General features: G+C 32.8%; 1 protein-coding gene across 2 annotated transcripts; it reads left to right on the top strand.

Moving 5' to 3' along the window:
• Positions 1–1,789: 1,789 nt before the first annotated feature.
• On the top strand, positions 1,790–14,199 carry LOC111900014 (protein ALWAYS EARLY 3). Of its 2 annotated transcripts, XM_042895667.2 has the most exons (20): positions 1,790–1,998; positions 2,817–3,108; positions 3,877–3,998; positions 6,814–6,912; positions 7,102–7,164; positions 7,288–7,365; positions 7,960–8,146; positions 8,225–8,472; positions 8,566–8,890; positions 9,078–9,155; positions 9,573–9,826; positions 9,917–9,973; positions 10,276–10,440; positions 10,566–10,744; positions 10,825–11,113; positions 12,025–12,324; positions 13,087–13,230; positions 13,311–13,478; positions 13,583–13,789; positions 13,932–14,199. In XM_042895667.2, exons 2-20 carry the CDS (start codon positions 3,006–3,008, stop codon positions 14,094–14,096), a joined length of 3,231 nt encoding a protein of 1,076 aa, XP_042751601.1. In that variant the 5' UTR covers positions 1,790–1,998; positions 2,817–3,005; the 3' UTR covers positions 14,097–14,199. The 2 variants fall into 2 exon arrangements, with proteins under 2 accessions (XP_042751601.1, XP_023751665.1); XM_023895897.3 differs by lacking the exon at positions 2,817–3,108.
• Positions 14,200–15,745: the final 1,546 nt, after the last annotated feature.

Here is a 15,745-nt window from a genome sequence, read left to right as displayed (position 1 = left end):
AGGAGAATGAACAAACTTTGTGCAAAGTAAAACTTCCAAGGCCTTGTTGTTGGAATCTTTTCCTTCTCTTCATGATAAAGTGTTGTAACTTAGTTGTTCAAAAAGAAAGTTACTTGTAAAAATAATTAAATGTTGATTTTAGAAATATGATAATTATATTAACAATTTTTTACTTTTTCATGAATCAGGTAGATGAAACATTGCAAGAGAAAAAATGACCAGATGTGATTTTTTGTGAGCAAATGAAAATTTTCATGTGATTCTTGACATTTTTTACTTTCTTTTTTGGTCAACGATGTATGAATAATTTGGAAAGTTTTTATGTTCCTTAACATTTTTAATGATTTCGAATGAAAATTGTTGATTATTTCTGATTTGTGTGTTTAAAATTGAATGTTGGTTGTTGTTATGGGTTAAAAACAAAAGTTTGTTGCAATTATGGTTTGTCCCTTGTTGGATGATTTTCCCCCCTGTCCTAACAAATCGAATTCAACCAAGGTGCTTGATAAATTACATATGTTGACCATCTTTCTGGTTCTGTCATGTATTCCTCCCTGTTTTGTTTTACTGGTATGCTTTTGAAGGCCAAGCTTCGATTTTCATTAAAAGAAAGGAGGTCCATATATAGAACAACCTGCAAACTAGAGGGGAGATTAAAGAGGAAACACATGATGGAACTCAGGAAGTAGTACAAGATTAGAGACAATAAAAAAACATAACACATGGTTTTCTCCGACTTTTTCCCAGTTAAATTTTTAACCTTTTCATACAAAGTCATTGGAAATGAGGATTTAAAAAAGACGATAACACCCACCAAATAAAGCGTCATACAAAAATGACAACTGAAATTCTATTATAACAACTTGTAAATTATACATAAAAACTTATACATCGCTCAAGACTCGATGCTCCATCATTAACTATACAAAATTAATGTAATCGGTTGTATCTCATAGCAAAAAAAACACAATAGAATGAAGTAATCTGACAGAATTACATCATAAATGTCGGAATCATGCACAAAAACACTGTTAATATCTTTCTCCATACTTAGAATCTACATAAATCTTCAACTAACAGCTAATTATCTCACTAAATTGAAAAAAGTAGTGTTATGATATGAGATGACATTTTGTCAAACACATGGTGGGCTTTTTTTTAATAAAGTTGCAAATGAAAAAGAGCTGCCTATAGAGAATAAGTCTCGATTCTTTAAGAAGGCTAGAAAAAGAGTAGAAATTACACATATTCAATCAAAATCATAAATCAATTGTCGACACCAAGTGAATATGTCTCAATTCCTCAAAAATCAAAACTTCCACCAATAAGAAATCAAATAACTTTCGAGTGAATATGTCTCGATTCTGAGGGTTCAATCGTTCAGAATAAATAAATAAATAACTTGGAATAAATTCATAAAACCAGAAAAGAATGAGAAAAGAAATTGATTTAAACATTGATGTTTGCATCATGCAATCATTGATTTAAGGAAATCAATCGATGTGATCATCAGTATGCGACTTTTTTCCTTTGAGTTCTATGAAATCCAATCGACATTTTTTTATTTAAAGCTATGATCATGGGAACTTGATGTATCAATGTTTTTAAGAATGAAGAAGTGCTCACGTAACAATTTTTCTTTTAAACGAAGTCAATAACAAATAACAAAACGACACAATTTTAAGTATTGGGGTACCTAATCATATATACCCTTAAGGGTATATTCACTATTCCCATATATATATATATATATATATTTGAAAATTTTAAATTAAAATCACAAAAATCATCGTCACACAAATGCTCTTCTGGTTGTGGGTTTGGGCGTTTCTTCAATATTTTGTTTTCAAGTTTCGCGGTTGTTGCCCCGAATCCTCGTCTCTCTCTTCCTCTCTCTCCCCCTTTACTGAAATTCTTCGTTGAAACCATCATATTCATTGATCGATTATCCTTCTCGCAGACACCAAATGCTCTGACTAGATTGGAGCTTCAAAATCGGTAATCAAAACTTAGCTATTATACTGATCTGTATCTTTCGTTTGTTTTCATTCCGTTTTAGGTTTTCGTAGTTTGAATTTCCCATGCGTCTCTTTGCTTCTGCTGCTGCTGCCAACTAGTTAAAATAAAACCTCTTGAATTCTGTGCTTTGCGAATTGAATCGCAATCATAGTTCAATTTTTTGCTGTAGGTTAGTCGGAAACCGATTTAACACGTTGTTTAGGAAATCGCCTTTCATCATCAACGGATTGTAATTGATCTTTTAGTTTCATTCACAATTATATGTAGTATGTGGGTTTACTGTGGGCTCAACGAGGATGAGCTGATCTTGCTCATGGCGACGTAATTTGCATATGCAATCTTACTAAATTTATTCTTCTGAGGAGCTATTCAGCTTGATGCTTAATTCATCAATGTTGTTTCGAATTAGGAATAATTTTACTGATATTAATCTTTTTGTTTATTTAATAATTCAATTTCTGAAAGGATCTACATTATGGGCTTTGGTGCAAATCAAGCACCCAAGTTATCATACTTGTAGCATTTGTCTAAAGTTTATCAAGTTTCTGGATGTTTTGGAATCCGTAGCAGCTTCCTGAGATGAAATGTAAAATGATTTTTCAAATTCAAATTTTAGCTCTCTTTTTTACTTGAACATTCAAGGATGATGTTATGTTATTTGTTTACAAAATTAGTCTTCAAACAGGCAACTTGATATATGTCATTTGTGCTGCAACTTGGGAAGTGTTTTTAAGTAGTACTTCTTGGCGGCTAGTTTTCTGTCTTTTTTTCTCAATAGTTTTAATCAATTTCTTAAGGTGACCATTAGGATGGGACCATCAAGGAGTTATTTTTTCTAGTTGTGCAAATAATGCTTGTGTTATCTGAGAAATGGATCCAAGAGATAGCCTCATGAGTCACGGCAATTGGAAAAAGGTCTAGACTTTGAGAGATTGGATGGCAACTGTCTAAAGCGCTAGAATTTGAGATTATGTTACTTATGAGTTATGCCAAGGCAACTCTTGTGGAGAGAGATGAAGGGAATCAGAAGAATGTTCCTTTACATTATTGGATCATGTTTCCTTGCCTTTGTGTGTTTTATTCCATTGGGTATGCAGTCTTCTTTTAAAAGGGAAAAAATGTTTTGTGTTCCTATACACACACATAATTACAATGAAAACAAGTCTTGTTAATCATATGAAGTCAATTTCTTAATTCTCAGTACAAGATATACTTGATGACTTTTACACCAACCCTGTGTGGGTGAGAAAGCTGCTTGGATGACTGTTAGTACTACTTATGTAGTCCCTGCTAACTTTGAAGGCAATATTGTTTGTTATGCATCTATGAGGATGCCATTACAAAGTTCTAACTTCTAAGTCTTTTAGGAAACATTAAACACACAAGACCTAAAGGGAAACTTTTATAATGTGCCACCAAGTCTCCCACAGTGTTGAAACTCCTACACTCTACAACAGGATTTAAAGCGCCTGTCACTATGATAACATAAAAGAGTAGACTGTATTTGTCTTTTGGGTTGACTGTAAACCATTTGTGACACTTATTTTGGGATAGCCGGAGTAGATACATTTGTGATATCTGGTAAGCTAACCATGGATATTTTGTTTTACCAAAACAAGTACTTACCATGAATATTTCTTTGTGTAGGCTTTTAAAAACATGTCCTTCTTGCATGGTCATTTATTTAGCTAGACAATTGCTTACATGAAGTCGATGAATAAAGTAGTAACTTGGATAGATGAAGTGTTTGCTATCTATTAATTTGTTCATTTTGGAGACTTGTTATCTAGCTGTACATGGTATGTAGACACTAGCCAATAGATATTATTTTCATTGATTCTCTATTTCTTTTTTCAGTGGCAAAGGGAGATCTGATGGGCCCAGCAAAAAAGTCGAGAAGTGTGAACAAACGATTCTCATATGGTAATGAGATACCACCAACTAAAGATGGGGATAACACCTACAAGAAAAACCAGAGGGTGAGTTTAGTTCTTCTTTAATCCTTTCTCTAAATCTAATTTAATCTTATTGGTTCTAAACTTCTAATATAAATTTAGTTTAATATCATATAGTGACCTACTGTCTATGAAGGTTCCCTGTTCACTCAACAGTTGAAACTTATAACTCTTTCTAAAATGACTTATTGTTGACAAAATGATAACTTTATCAAAAGGTTCCTTACTTCAAGTTTCAACTTTAGAAATGATTGTTTGTTTTAAATGCAGTGGCTATATTTTATTTCACATGGTGTTATCAGGGTCTGTATGGACTATGGAATGGTCATTACAATGGACTGAGGTGCTTGGTTGCCACATAGGAGTGGAATGGATCATTCCTTTAGGAATGTGGTTACTCCCTATGGGTTGATTTTCATTTTATAATCTTTAAAAACACCATTGTTTTTTAAAATATCTAATAACTACTTTTCTTATTAAAAAAAGCTAAAATTATTTCTATTATAACTTCATTTGACTTTTCATGTCAATTTACTTTTTTTAGATTCCTTTTTCTCAGTAGATGTTATTTTTTGACATATTTCTATTAATTTTGTTTTATAAAGGTAAACACATAGCCGATAGAAAAGTTATAATGAATACATTAATGTATCTTTCCCTCATTAAGTTAAGATTGACGATAGTTCGGGAGAGAAATAACATAATAGATTATCTTATGTGCAAATACATTCTGTTATTGTTTTAATGACTGTTAAAAATCAAATTTAGAAAAGAAATTCGAAATGCTAACTGAACTTTTGTTTGATTGTTTGTTCGATATAACATGTATTTCAAATGGGCATGAGATATATTTATATGTAACTTGTTTAGTGGGATAACTTAATTTGATTAAAATTTATTTTTATGAAATGATAGTTTTGTCGTTATTTATCAGTCTAATTACATTCGGGTGTCTATTACTCGTTCAATTACTTTGTCTATTACTCTATTACATTCGTATGTGATTTCATTCTCTCATACCAAAAACATCATTAGTCTCTAACTTCCCAGAAGCATTCATTTAATTTTACTCTTATAAATTTGAAATATAGCATATAACAAAAACTTTTCGTTTGTAAGTTTCATATTACTAACTCACCATGTGACAAGTACCATTTGTAACCTCATTGTATCACACTAAAAATTTGAAATATAGCATATAACAAAAACTTTTCGGATTAATGTCAGTGATATCAAGATTATGCGAAAGTTTATCCCAATAACATAATATTCTAGTTACAAACAATAATTACATACAATAAATTGGTGTTACTAACAAATTCCTTGAGTGTGACATAATAGAATTTGCTGTATCTATCTACTTCCTTAAAATAGATACACAATATCTATCCTCCTTGTAAGCTTATCTTCCGCTCCATCTCTTCATAAGACTATTCATGGTAGATGGTACTTCCCAAAAGTACTTACTACAATCTCATTTATTTACCTATAATACACTGCATACACATCCATTTAAGAAACACGTGTGAGAATAAGGATTATACAAAGAATAACATTGTATAAACTATAAACATTAGATGCACATAAATAAACTGTTTTGTGACACATAGATATGCCCGTTTTCACTACCACTGGAAGGATTTCCCATAGCATGGAAATCACCAAAACATGGCATATAGTCATCTAGCAAAGTGTACACATTATTCTACCAATATGACTCCTAACACATAAGGAGCCCATTATGGGCCTTCAAACCCTAGAAATATCCTTTTTCATAAAACCCCGACTTGTCCCATACACCCACCCAATAATGGTGTTCTAAGACAAATCCTCACCATACATATCCATTTCTTCCATAAACAACATAATGTCACATTATTCACCAACCCAAATTATACATTCACTATAATGCTCAAAACCTTGAAATTGAAACCCCAACTTCACACATGAACATCATCAAAACTGAATACTAGGGTTTAGTATAATTAATTGCAACATTCAACATGCCTCTTAAAGACCTTCACGACAATCTTTTAATCATTGTTTGCTGTTACTTATACGTAATAATTGCAATTTGTTGCTCATAAGTGAAGCTGGGAAACTAGGTCAGTTCTGGTGGATGATAAGAAATTACAAATCATTAGAGAAGACTATTATATTTCTAATTTGAAGAATACAAATTAGTTCCTTATAAATAACAATGGAAATCCATAGTTAACAAGGGACGCAGGATTGAAGCAAAACTGGAATCATCGTAGTGGAGATAGGCTAACACAAATTATGAGAGAAGATTATAATGTTTTTGAATAATTTTGAAGAATAGAACCAAGTCATTTATTAAGGAAACTGCCAAACATGGTAGCCTCTAAAATGCTATATTACAATTCTGTAAAAATATGGTAGAGATGATGAAGAATTTCTGAATACTTTATTCACCAGAAATAGGGTACATATATAAGATGGAAACCAGAAAAAGGAAACCATAAAATCAGGGAAAAGATACTTGCTGATCCTATCTAAGTAAGGAAAAAATAAATACACAATAGTTTCCTTAAATCTATTCTAAAATACAGCTGTTGACAGAAAAGGATATCACAAAATATTTACACATTAATCAATTCCTTTTCTTGTTTTTGGTATAAGGCTATGTTTATCTAACTGTGTGATTATGATGTTGGTGCACTTGCTACATTTGAATTTACAGAAATAAAACAGCAGTCTTTCAAACTACAGCTTTTTGCTTTTGATACTCGATAAGGATCAGTGGCGACTGCTAAAATAAGCAATAGCTTACAATGTTTAATTGTTGATGATTAAATCACTGCCTTATTCTTTCCAGAAAAAGAAGTTGTCAGATATGTTGGGCCCACACTGGAGCAAGGAAGAGCTGGATCATTTTTATGAAGCTTATCGTAAGCATGGGAGAGACTGGAGAAAGGTCACTTTAATTTTCATGACTCTATAGGGCATAACCACTTATTGGCAATAAATTTACACATTTATATTTCTTTAGTGTTGGCTTTTAATCAACAGGACATAACATATAAGTATATAACTTCTACACTTTGTTGATTAATCAGAAACCTGTGATTGACATCTAATGCTCAAATACCATATGCATTTTTAGGTGGCTTCAGCTCTCCGAAACCGCTCTGTGGAAATGGTGGAGGCTGTTTATTCTCTGAATAAGGTAATCATGAAATCTAATGTAGCTTGTTATCTGACCTTTTCAATTCATGTTGTCTTCCCTTTATAATATTAATATCCAATCCATTTGTTAACTTGGTAATTAATGTACTTGTGTCACTTTCAGGCATATTTATCTCTTCCAGAGGGAACAGCCTCTGTTGCAGGGTTTATTGCAATGATGACCGATTATTATAGCAACATGGTGAGATTTTAATCTTTATTTCTTGTTGTGCATCTGTAGGTGCACATATCTGCTTTTTCCTGCAAGTACATCAAGCCTCTACCTTTTGTTTACCGTTTTTATTGAATAGAAGTTTCAGCAAACCAACGAATCATGAAAAGTCAATAAATTAAAAGCAAGAAGATAAAAAAGAAGCAGCCATTTTATTTAATATTTTGCTGTATTGCTCACTAAATCATTAACATGAGATGCGGGTGTGTATTTTATTATTTTTATCTAACCTGCCATCTAAGGGGCTGTTTCTTTTTCTTCCCATCAAGCACTGTATCAGTAGAGTGGATGTCTATTTGGATATAGTACTGTATAGATAAGGTCTTTATCTTTTCTAGACTGAATAAACCATCTTAATGAGACTAAATGACCATTTTACCCTTATTCATCAATTTTAACGCGAGGAGTTGGGTGGAAAAAAAGTAAATGGTTGGTGTCTCAATACTTTAAGCCAGTTTTTTTTTTTTTTTTTTTTGGCTTAATCCATTTAGTCAATCTGTTCATATTAAGTGCTTAACCCGTTAAGCTCATCAAGTGGTTTTGTTTTGATTTTTGATTTTTCAGGAAGATAGAGATAGTGAACAAGAAAAAAATGATGGTGTGGGAACATCCCGGAAGCCACAAAAACGCTTGCAGCGCAAAGTTCCTGAGACCATACCTAAAGGCTCTGTTGATCGTATTCATTTGCATCCAGGGGCAGTTTTGTCAGATTATGGTTGCATGTCTTTAACAAAGAAGAAGCGCTCTGGTGGTATGTGATTGTTGTTTTAACTTTTAATCATCTGACAGGTGTAAATTATGAAATTGTTTTTTTTTTTTAATTTTTTAGGAAGCAGACCTCGTGTTGTTGGAAAAAGGACACCTCGTTTCCCTGTCTCACATTCTCACGAGTATGTCAAGGGCGAAAAGTCTTTTTTGCCAACAAGGAAAGGGATAATAAAACCCAAGGCAGATGATGATGAAGATGTTGCTCATAGTATAGCAATGGCATTGGCAGAAGCTTCAAAGAAAGGTAGTTCTCCAAATAGAAGAGCTTCCAGTCTAATGTCATCACCTTCTCACAGCGCTGAAAGAATGGTATGTGTGATTTATATAATGTTTTTTTTTTTTGAACAGCATCTAGAAAGATGAGACTTGAGAGACTGATTTACCTATTGTTTTTGGACACAGTATGATGAGTCAGATGTGGGTAGTGGTTATGGTGAGGATATAGAAGGTAGCATGGAAGCTGATAATACAGATTTTCCTAGGGATAAGAGTAAAGAAAGAATAAATGCTGGTTATGTGTTACATGATCGAAAAGGATCACAAGGGAAAAAAGTACGAGTTGATAAAAAAGAAAACAAACATTTAGATTATATACGGGAAGCTTGTAGTGGCACAGAAGGGCATAATTTAAGTACGCTAAGAAGAAATTTTGAATTTTCTGATGCAAAACCTTCAAAGTCTTCTCAAGGTTCCAAGAAAAGAAGTAAAGGAGCTCATACTGGCAGAGGTATTGTGTTTCCTAATTTCTAGTATATGAGTTTCAGTCAATTTAATGGTTTTTATCTAGTGTGATGAATCATTGTACTTTACATCTACCTTACATGTTCATTTTGAAATGATAAGAGATTTTTCTATTGATTTGACAATTTATAGTGATTAATTTTTGTACTTACTGTTGATTCCTTTTCCTGTAGATGAAAATTCTGCCTTTGATGCACTGGAAACATTGGCAAATCTGTCTTTGATGATTTTACCCGAGGCAAATGGAAATGGTAAGATATATTAGTAGACATAACTTAAGTGTTATTTTATTTTGACTTACAGATGGATCGATAATGTTGTTTCCTTTTCACTTAATACAACCAGAATGACTTATTGGTTTAAGTGATAAGTTTGTCACTTAAGACCCTCCCTGTTACAGAATTGCCCTCATTTTTTTTTCTTTCCAATTTTCATAACAACCTAAAAGAACCCATTGTTCCCGGTGTTTTTTTTTTCTTTCAATTTCATTTTCAAATAAACAATCGTGTGTTATTAAGTATCATTTACTAAAAATGGTAAAATAGTCATTACTCATATTCAGACAATTCATTGAGATTCAAAAGGAAACAGACTAGGTTTTGCTGATCTTGATCTCAATCATTGCGAATTAAACTTGTATTAATCATTACATTGGTTGTTTAATTTAGGGAAAGACGAACTTGTTGAAGACTCTCATCTACTGCTATCTATCCCTACAAGTACAAGCCGCCAGGGAGAGAAGCGTAAATCATCAGTTCCTAAAAGGAGTCGGTCAATTTCTACATTAGAAGCTTCTGACAACAAAGCCCAGACATCAGGCAAAGACTCGGTTGATGACACCAATATTGCTTCAGAAGCAAAGGAATCACATCACTTAATTACTAAAGTCTCCAGAAAGAGACAGAAGATCGTGGCACCCAAAGTAAGCATGGACATGAACATGAACATTACACTTTTTCCCATTAGTTTGACTTTTTATGTGTTTGTGATATTTATGGCACACTAATCTCAGATTCCAAAATCTGAAGCTGCTATTCATACAACTGGTAAAGAGTCTCTGGAGTCTGAGGTAGCCTTGCTCATTATCTTCTTTTACTTTTGAGTAAATTACATTTTTAGTCCCTGAGTATTGCTGATTTTTTCAATTTTGGTCCCAAACAGTTTTTTTTTTAATGTAGTTTTGGTCTTTACCTGAGGTTCTTATAACGTTTTTCGTCCTTGTTCCAAGTAAAATAACTATATTTACTCTTTTTGGGACCAAAACTGAAAAAGTTAGCTATACCCAGGGACCAAAAATGTAATTTACTCTTTACTTTTTGAAACACAATGGCAAAAATGATGGAATAACTTATGTTATTGTATACAATGTAGGCTGCAGAGAGTAAAAGTATACCCCAGTTGGCCAAAAATGACAAACATACCCCTTCTAGTATTGACACAAGAAAGGAAGTAGACATATGTACCAAAGTCAGGAGCAAGCATAAGCTGTTCAAACCAGACACTCTTTTTGAAGCAGTTGGAAAAGACAAGCCAAGGGTACACTTCCCTTCTCTCAGTCAAACTTAACGTCTTAACGTACTTATCTCAAATACTACGTTAGTTATTTTCTATCTGTACTGTATATCAACTCAACTGTTGATAAGTTTTGATCCAATTTTCAGGAAGAACTTTCTAATTGTCTATCAAACAAGCTGATGCGAAGATGGTGTGCATGTGAATTTTTCTACAGTGCAATAGACGACCCATGGTTTGCCAAACAGGAATTCGTTGAGTATTTGTATCATGTTGGTTTAGGCCATGTTCCAAGATTAACCCGTGTCGAATGGGGTGTTATCAGAAGGTATTTGATTTTTATGTTATATAATACAAATTTGTATTACTGTTTTTCTTTATTTGGCATATCATTTTTTTTTGATGCAGTTCTCTTGGGAAACCACGGAGGTTTTCAATTAATTTTTTGAAGGAAGAAAAGGAAAAGCTTAATCAATATCAAGATTCTGTTAGGACACATTATACTGAGCTTCGTTCTGGTAGTAGAGATGGATTACCAACAGATCTTGCTAGGCCATTATCAGTAGGGCAACGTGTTGTAGCTATCTATCCAAAAACAAGAGAGATTCATGATGGAACTGTATTGACCGTAGATCATGATCATCACAGGTGTCGTATTCAATTTGATCGACCTGAGCTAGGTGTTGAACAAATCATGGTAAATATTCTTGGTGTATTCTTTTTTACCTTTATGTTTATTAGTTTTTTTTTTTTTTTTTAAAAGTTTGGTTCATAAGTTTTTTATTACTATAACTTTATGTATTTTGTTTTTAGGCAGTTATACCCAAAACAGCCACTTTATTAAATGAAGAAAAATCACATTTGACACCCATTTAAATGAATGTTTACACATGCATTTATACAAATATTACACTTATGTAATGTTTTATGGAGTTTTTATTAGATTACTAGTATTGTAATATATTATATATGTCAATTATGTGTTTTATTTAAATATGTGACATGTTTAAGTTATCTGGAGATATAAATAATAAGTTTTAAAACATTAAATTAAATATAAATATATAATCAACTAGAACAAAGACCAAATCTCATAACAGAATGGGGGTTAGATGTGGAAATCCTTATCTCCACCTCAGGGTAGAGAGGCTGCTTCCATAGAATTGACAAGTAACAAATATATATCTTAATATATAATGTAGTATCACAAATAATAAACTAAATGTGCATAAAATCTAAAATTGAAGGAACAAATTGTAGAAAGGAAACTTTAACAAAAGTTTAATGTAAATGACCATATTTGGTGTTATATTTACCATTATCATCTTGATATTAAAAAAGGTTTTTGGTGTTGGGTTGTAAATGCCCTAATTCTAATGTATGTTAATGAAATAATGTAATATCATTTCTTTCTCTCATATATTATTTGTTTTGGTCAACTAATAAAAGCCTTTATTTAGGGCATTATAGAAAGCTCATAGTGGGATAACTTTGCTTCCAGATATGAATGAAATTATGTCCTTGTGTTTCTTCTTTGTTTATTTTAAGAATATTTTATAATGAATATTGTCTTAATAAGGCACATGACATGATTTTGTATTGACTCAGGATACCGATTGCATGCCCTTAAATCCTTTTGAGAACATGCCTGCATCACTGATGCGCCAAACACCTGTTGGCAAATTCTTGGAGAGCTTAAATGAGGTGAAAATAAAAGATCAGAGATTAGAAGGTTACACAAACACAAAGTCCACTTCTCGTGAACAATTAGAGAACATGTATGATGCTGCTTCAATTAAGTCCAATTTACTATCTAGAAATCATCATGGGACCCACTCTGCACAATTTCATGCAAAAGAAGCTGATGTTGAAGCCATTGCTGAACTGAACCGTGCTCTTGACAAAAAGGTTCTTCCATCTACATTCTTGATAGTTTTGTATTAGTAGTTAAGTATATTTGAAAGTAATGGAATATTTATGGACATATTACAAAAATAGCCTTCGACTTTTTGGCCATTTAAATGAAAACCCATTATTTAATTTTTTATATCATGAAAACCGAAAATTCAAAATTCATTCAAAAAAACCACTGATGACTAGTTATAGCCAATTAACTGGTCATCTGTGCTGATGTGGCATTTGCAAAACTGGAATTTCCATCAACACCATTAAGTTTTGATCCACTTTTTGAAGAAACCATTGTGATGTGGCATTTTATTAATTATTATTATTATTATTATTATTATTATTATTTCTAGTTTTTGTTTTTTATAAAAAGAATATGAAAAAAACTGAAAATATAAAAAAATATTAATAACGGAAAAGAAGAACAAACTAAGAAAAGCCCAAAAGAGAAAACCAATAATTGTAATAATTATCAGAGTAAGTTACAAATTTGGTTGCTATGCTTTACTCAAACTTAGAAGTTCAGTCCAAAATTTGAAAACGTCCAATGTCTCCCCTAAGTTTGCATTTTGTTGCGGATATGGTCCCTCAGTCCAAATTTTGAAGTCATTTTATATGGGTCGGGGATCATATCCGCAAACAAAATGCAAACATAAGGAACTAAGGACAACATTGGAAAATTTTAAAATTTTGTACCGAACTCGCAATTTTGAGTAAAGCAAAGGGACCAGATTTGCAATTTATTAAACATGTTGAAATGTGCAGGAGGCTGTGGTTTTTGAGTTGAGGCGAATGAATGATGATGTGTTGGAAAACCAAACGGATGGTGAGTTTGCTCTTCAGGAGTCAGATGCTTTCAAAAAGCAATACGCAGCTGTTCTTGTACAGTTAAACGAAGCAAATGCTCAGGCAAGGGCAATATCGTCTTTCCACCCCACCCCACCCCTCACAAATATTTTTGTTATTTAATTTAACATGTTCTTTTTCAGGTTTCTTCTGCTTTGTTTCGCTTGAGACAACGCAACACATATCAGGGTAACTTCCTCCTGACAACCTTGCCCAAGACAGTGGCCACAGAAGACTCAAAATGTCAAGTCAATGAGATTGTTGAGATATCAAGAACCAAGGCTCGTACAATGGTAGACATAGCCATACAGGTCAGATATTTTTATTAGTATAATTTTATAGGCTTAAAGCCTGAAAATACAGAAGTGGATTATTCTAATAATCTAATTATATTTTATTCGAATTAACAATTTAGGCGATTTCATCGCTGAAGCTTGATCCTACGGTTGAGATTGACAAGGCTGTTGATTATGTAAATGATCGGCTTCCGTTGGATGATTCCTTTGTGACTGTAAAAGGACCTGATTCTAAGTCAACGAAGTCAAATCCTTGTGATTTAAATAAAGCATCAGTCCCCTCTGAACTGATAACTCAGTGTGTGGCTACTCTGTTCATCATTCAGGTAAAAAATTAGTTAAAATAAAGCATCCTACATCCATTTTTTCAGTGCTTGCTATATAATTGGGTGGGTTTTTCAAAATGAGAAATAAATAAAAAGTAGAGTATGTTGGTATTTAAGAAGTTTGGTGGGATGGAATTTACAGAAATGTACAGAAAGAGAGTTTCCACCAGCGGAAGTAGCGAGTATATTGGATTCAGCAGTGTCTAGTTTACAACCGTGGTCCCCACAGAATCTGCAGGTATATGCAGAGATACAGAAATGCATGGGGATAATTAAGAACCAGATTTTAGCTCTAGTACCAACCTAACTTAACTTTTTTTTTCTCAATTAATTAATTGTACATGCCAAATTGTGAAAGGACTGAATTTCAGATTCTCAATCTTTGTTATAGTTGGAATGTCCATTTCTCATTGCTTCCCTTGCTTGCTAGTTTGTTATTATTATTTTGCATTTGTTTGTAGTTTATGTTGATAAAAATAGAGTCAATGTAGTATTTCTGAAGAATGGAGCTTAAATCACTTTTTCTTGGGCATAGGCATTGTTAAAATATAAACGCTATTTATACAAATGACATTAACATTTTTCTAATTATCGACCATTTAAAAAAAAACTGTTTTTGAAATTAACTAATTTATACTTATTTTTGTGGATTATTTTATAAAAGAACCTCATAATGTGTTATCATTTGAATATATGTAATATTTTAAAAAAATTAAAAGTATTTAACTATAACATTAAATAAAAAGAAAAAGACAAATCTAATCAAAATAATTAAAATTTTTCAAGATTTAACAAAATTAGTCTTTTTCTAGTATGAACACAAATTTTAAAGATTTACCAAAACTTGGTCTTTTTTCTAGTATAACTACTGACTACTGCGATTTTGCCATGGGAAATGGGTTTTGGCTTTGCAAAATAGGCCTTTCATGTCTAAAATATATATTTTTTTTCTTTAGTTTTCATATTATATTTTTTTGGTAAAATCTTTTTAGATCTAAGACTTTGCTTTAGCTACATAAAACTCTCTTGTGCCACCTTGACAACAACAATCCTACGAATCTCATCCTCAATGGCACTCGACTTCTTGGGGTCGCTGGAGCCTAAATCTCGGGTAACCACCATATTGAAACACACAAGAAAACCATCAAAATTAGGCTAAAGCGCGTACACAAACATCCACACACTCCTGCAAGTTCCTTAGTTCCTTAAGACTCCTTCTTGAGCCACATACAAATCCGGTGATTTCAGTAGTATGAGCCTAATACTACATTCCACATTAATCTGTATTTGTCTCAAGTCATCATCTCAAGACCCTAAGTCACAAGGACTCTATTCCTTAAGAGCATCTATACACCCAGACTATCTATTTCCTAGAACCTCTACAGTGTCTACTCAGGGCTGGACCATAAGCCTGGACAAGCTGGGCAACCTCCCCAGGTCCCCCAAATGCCGAAGGGCCCCATTTTATACTAGTTGTATTAGGTTAGCCCATTATTTTTTAGCCTTGTCCACTAGTTTAAGGCTCAGTTTTAACGTTATCAGGCACGGCGCCAAGCAAAATTGAGAAAGCGGGAGCTAGAATACGTAGCGTCAAGGTAATGTGCATTCCGATTTCCAAGGTTCATAAGGATTTCTATGGAAACTCAAAATGCATTTGCTGCGCTTCTACTCCGCAATAACGGTTAATCTGATTTTTCTTTTTATGAGATTTGTCGATTTCTTATTCTTCTTTTTTGATTTCTGAATGAACGATTTCTTTCCTCCCTATCTGATGGATTTTGCCCTTAGTTTAGAGTTCTCGAGATATTGTCGCCTTGACCCATTCACTGATTAAGAGCTGAAACCTGATCGATTTCCACTCTAATTTCTGATCCAACGATTCATATCTCAGTTAATTCTTATTTCTTATTCTGAAATACCCCTCCGATTTCTATTTCTTTATGAAAGACTGAATCA

This window comes from Lactuca sativa, chromosome 6 (genome assembly GCF_002870075.4).
Source record: "Lactuca sativa cultivar Salinas chromosome 6, Lsat_Salinas_v11, whole genome shotgun sequence".
NCBI classification, from domain to species: domain Eukaryota; kingdom Viridiplantae; phylum Streptophyta; class Magnoliopsida; order Asterales; family Asteraceae; genus Lactuca; species Lactuca sativa.
Note: the sequence above shows the minus strand (reverse complement) of the source record. Positions and strands in the feature narration are given on the sequence as shown.

Bases quoted from the DNA above. Each gene is read 5' to 3' on its own strand.
- LOC111900014 (XM_042895667.2), top strand. From the start codon at position 3,006: ATGCCAAGGCAACTCTTGTGGAGAGAGATGAAGGGAATCAGAAGAATG. The intron at 7,165-7,287 runs GTAATCATGAAA...TGTCACTTTCAG, and splicing joins CTGTTTATTCTCTGAATAAG to GCATATTTATCTCTTCCAGA. The intron at 8,891-9,077 runs GTATTGTGTTTC...CTTTTCCTGTAG, and splicing joins AGGAGCTCATACTGGCAGAG to ATGAAAATTCTGCCTTTGAT.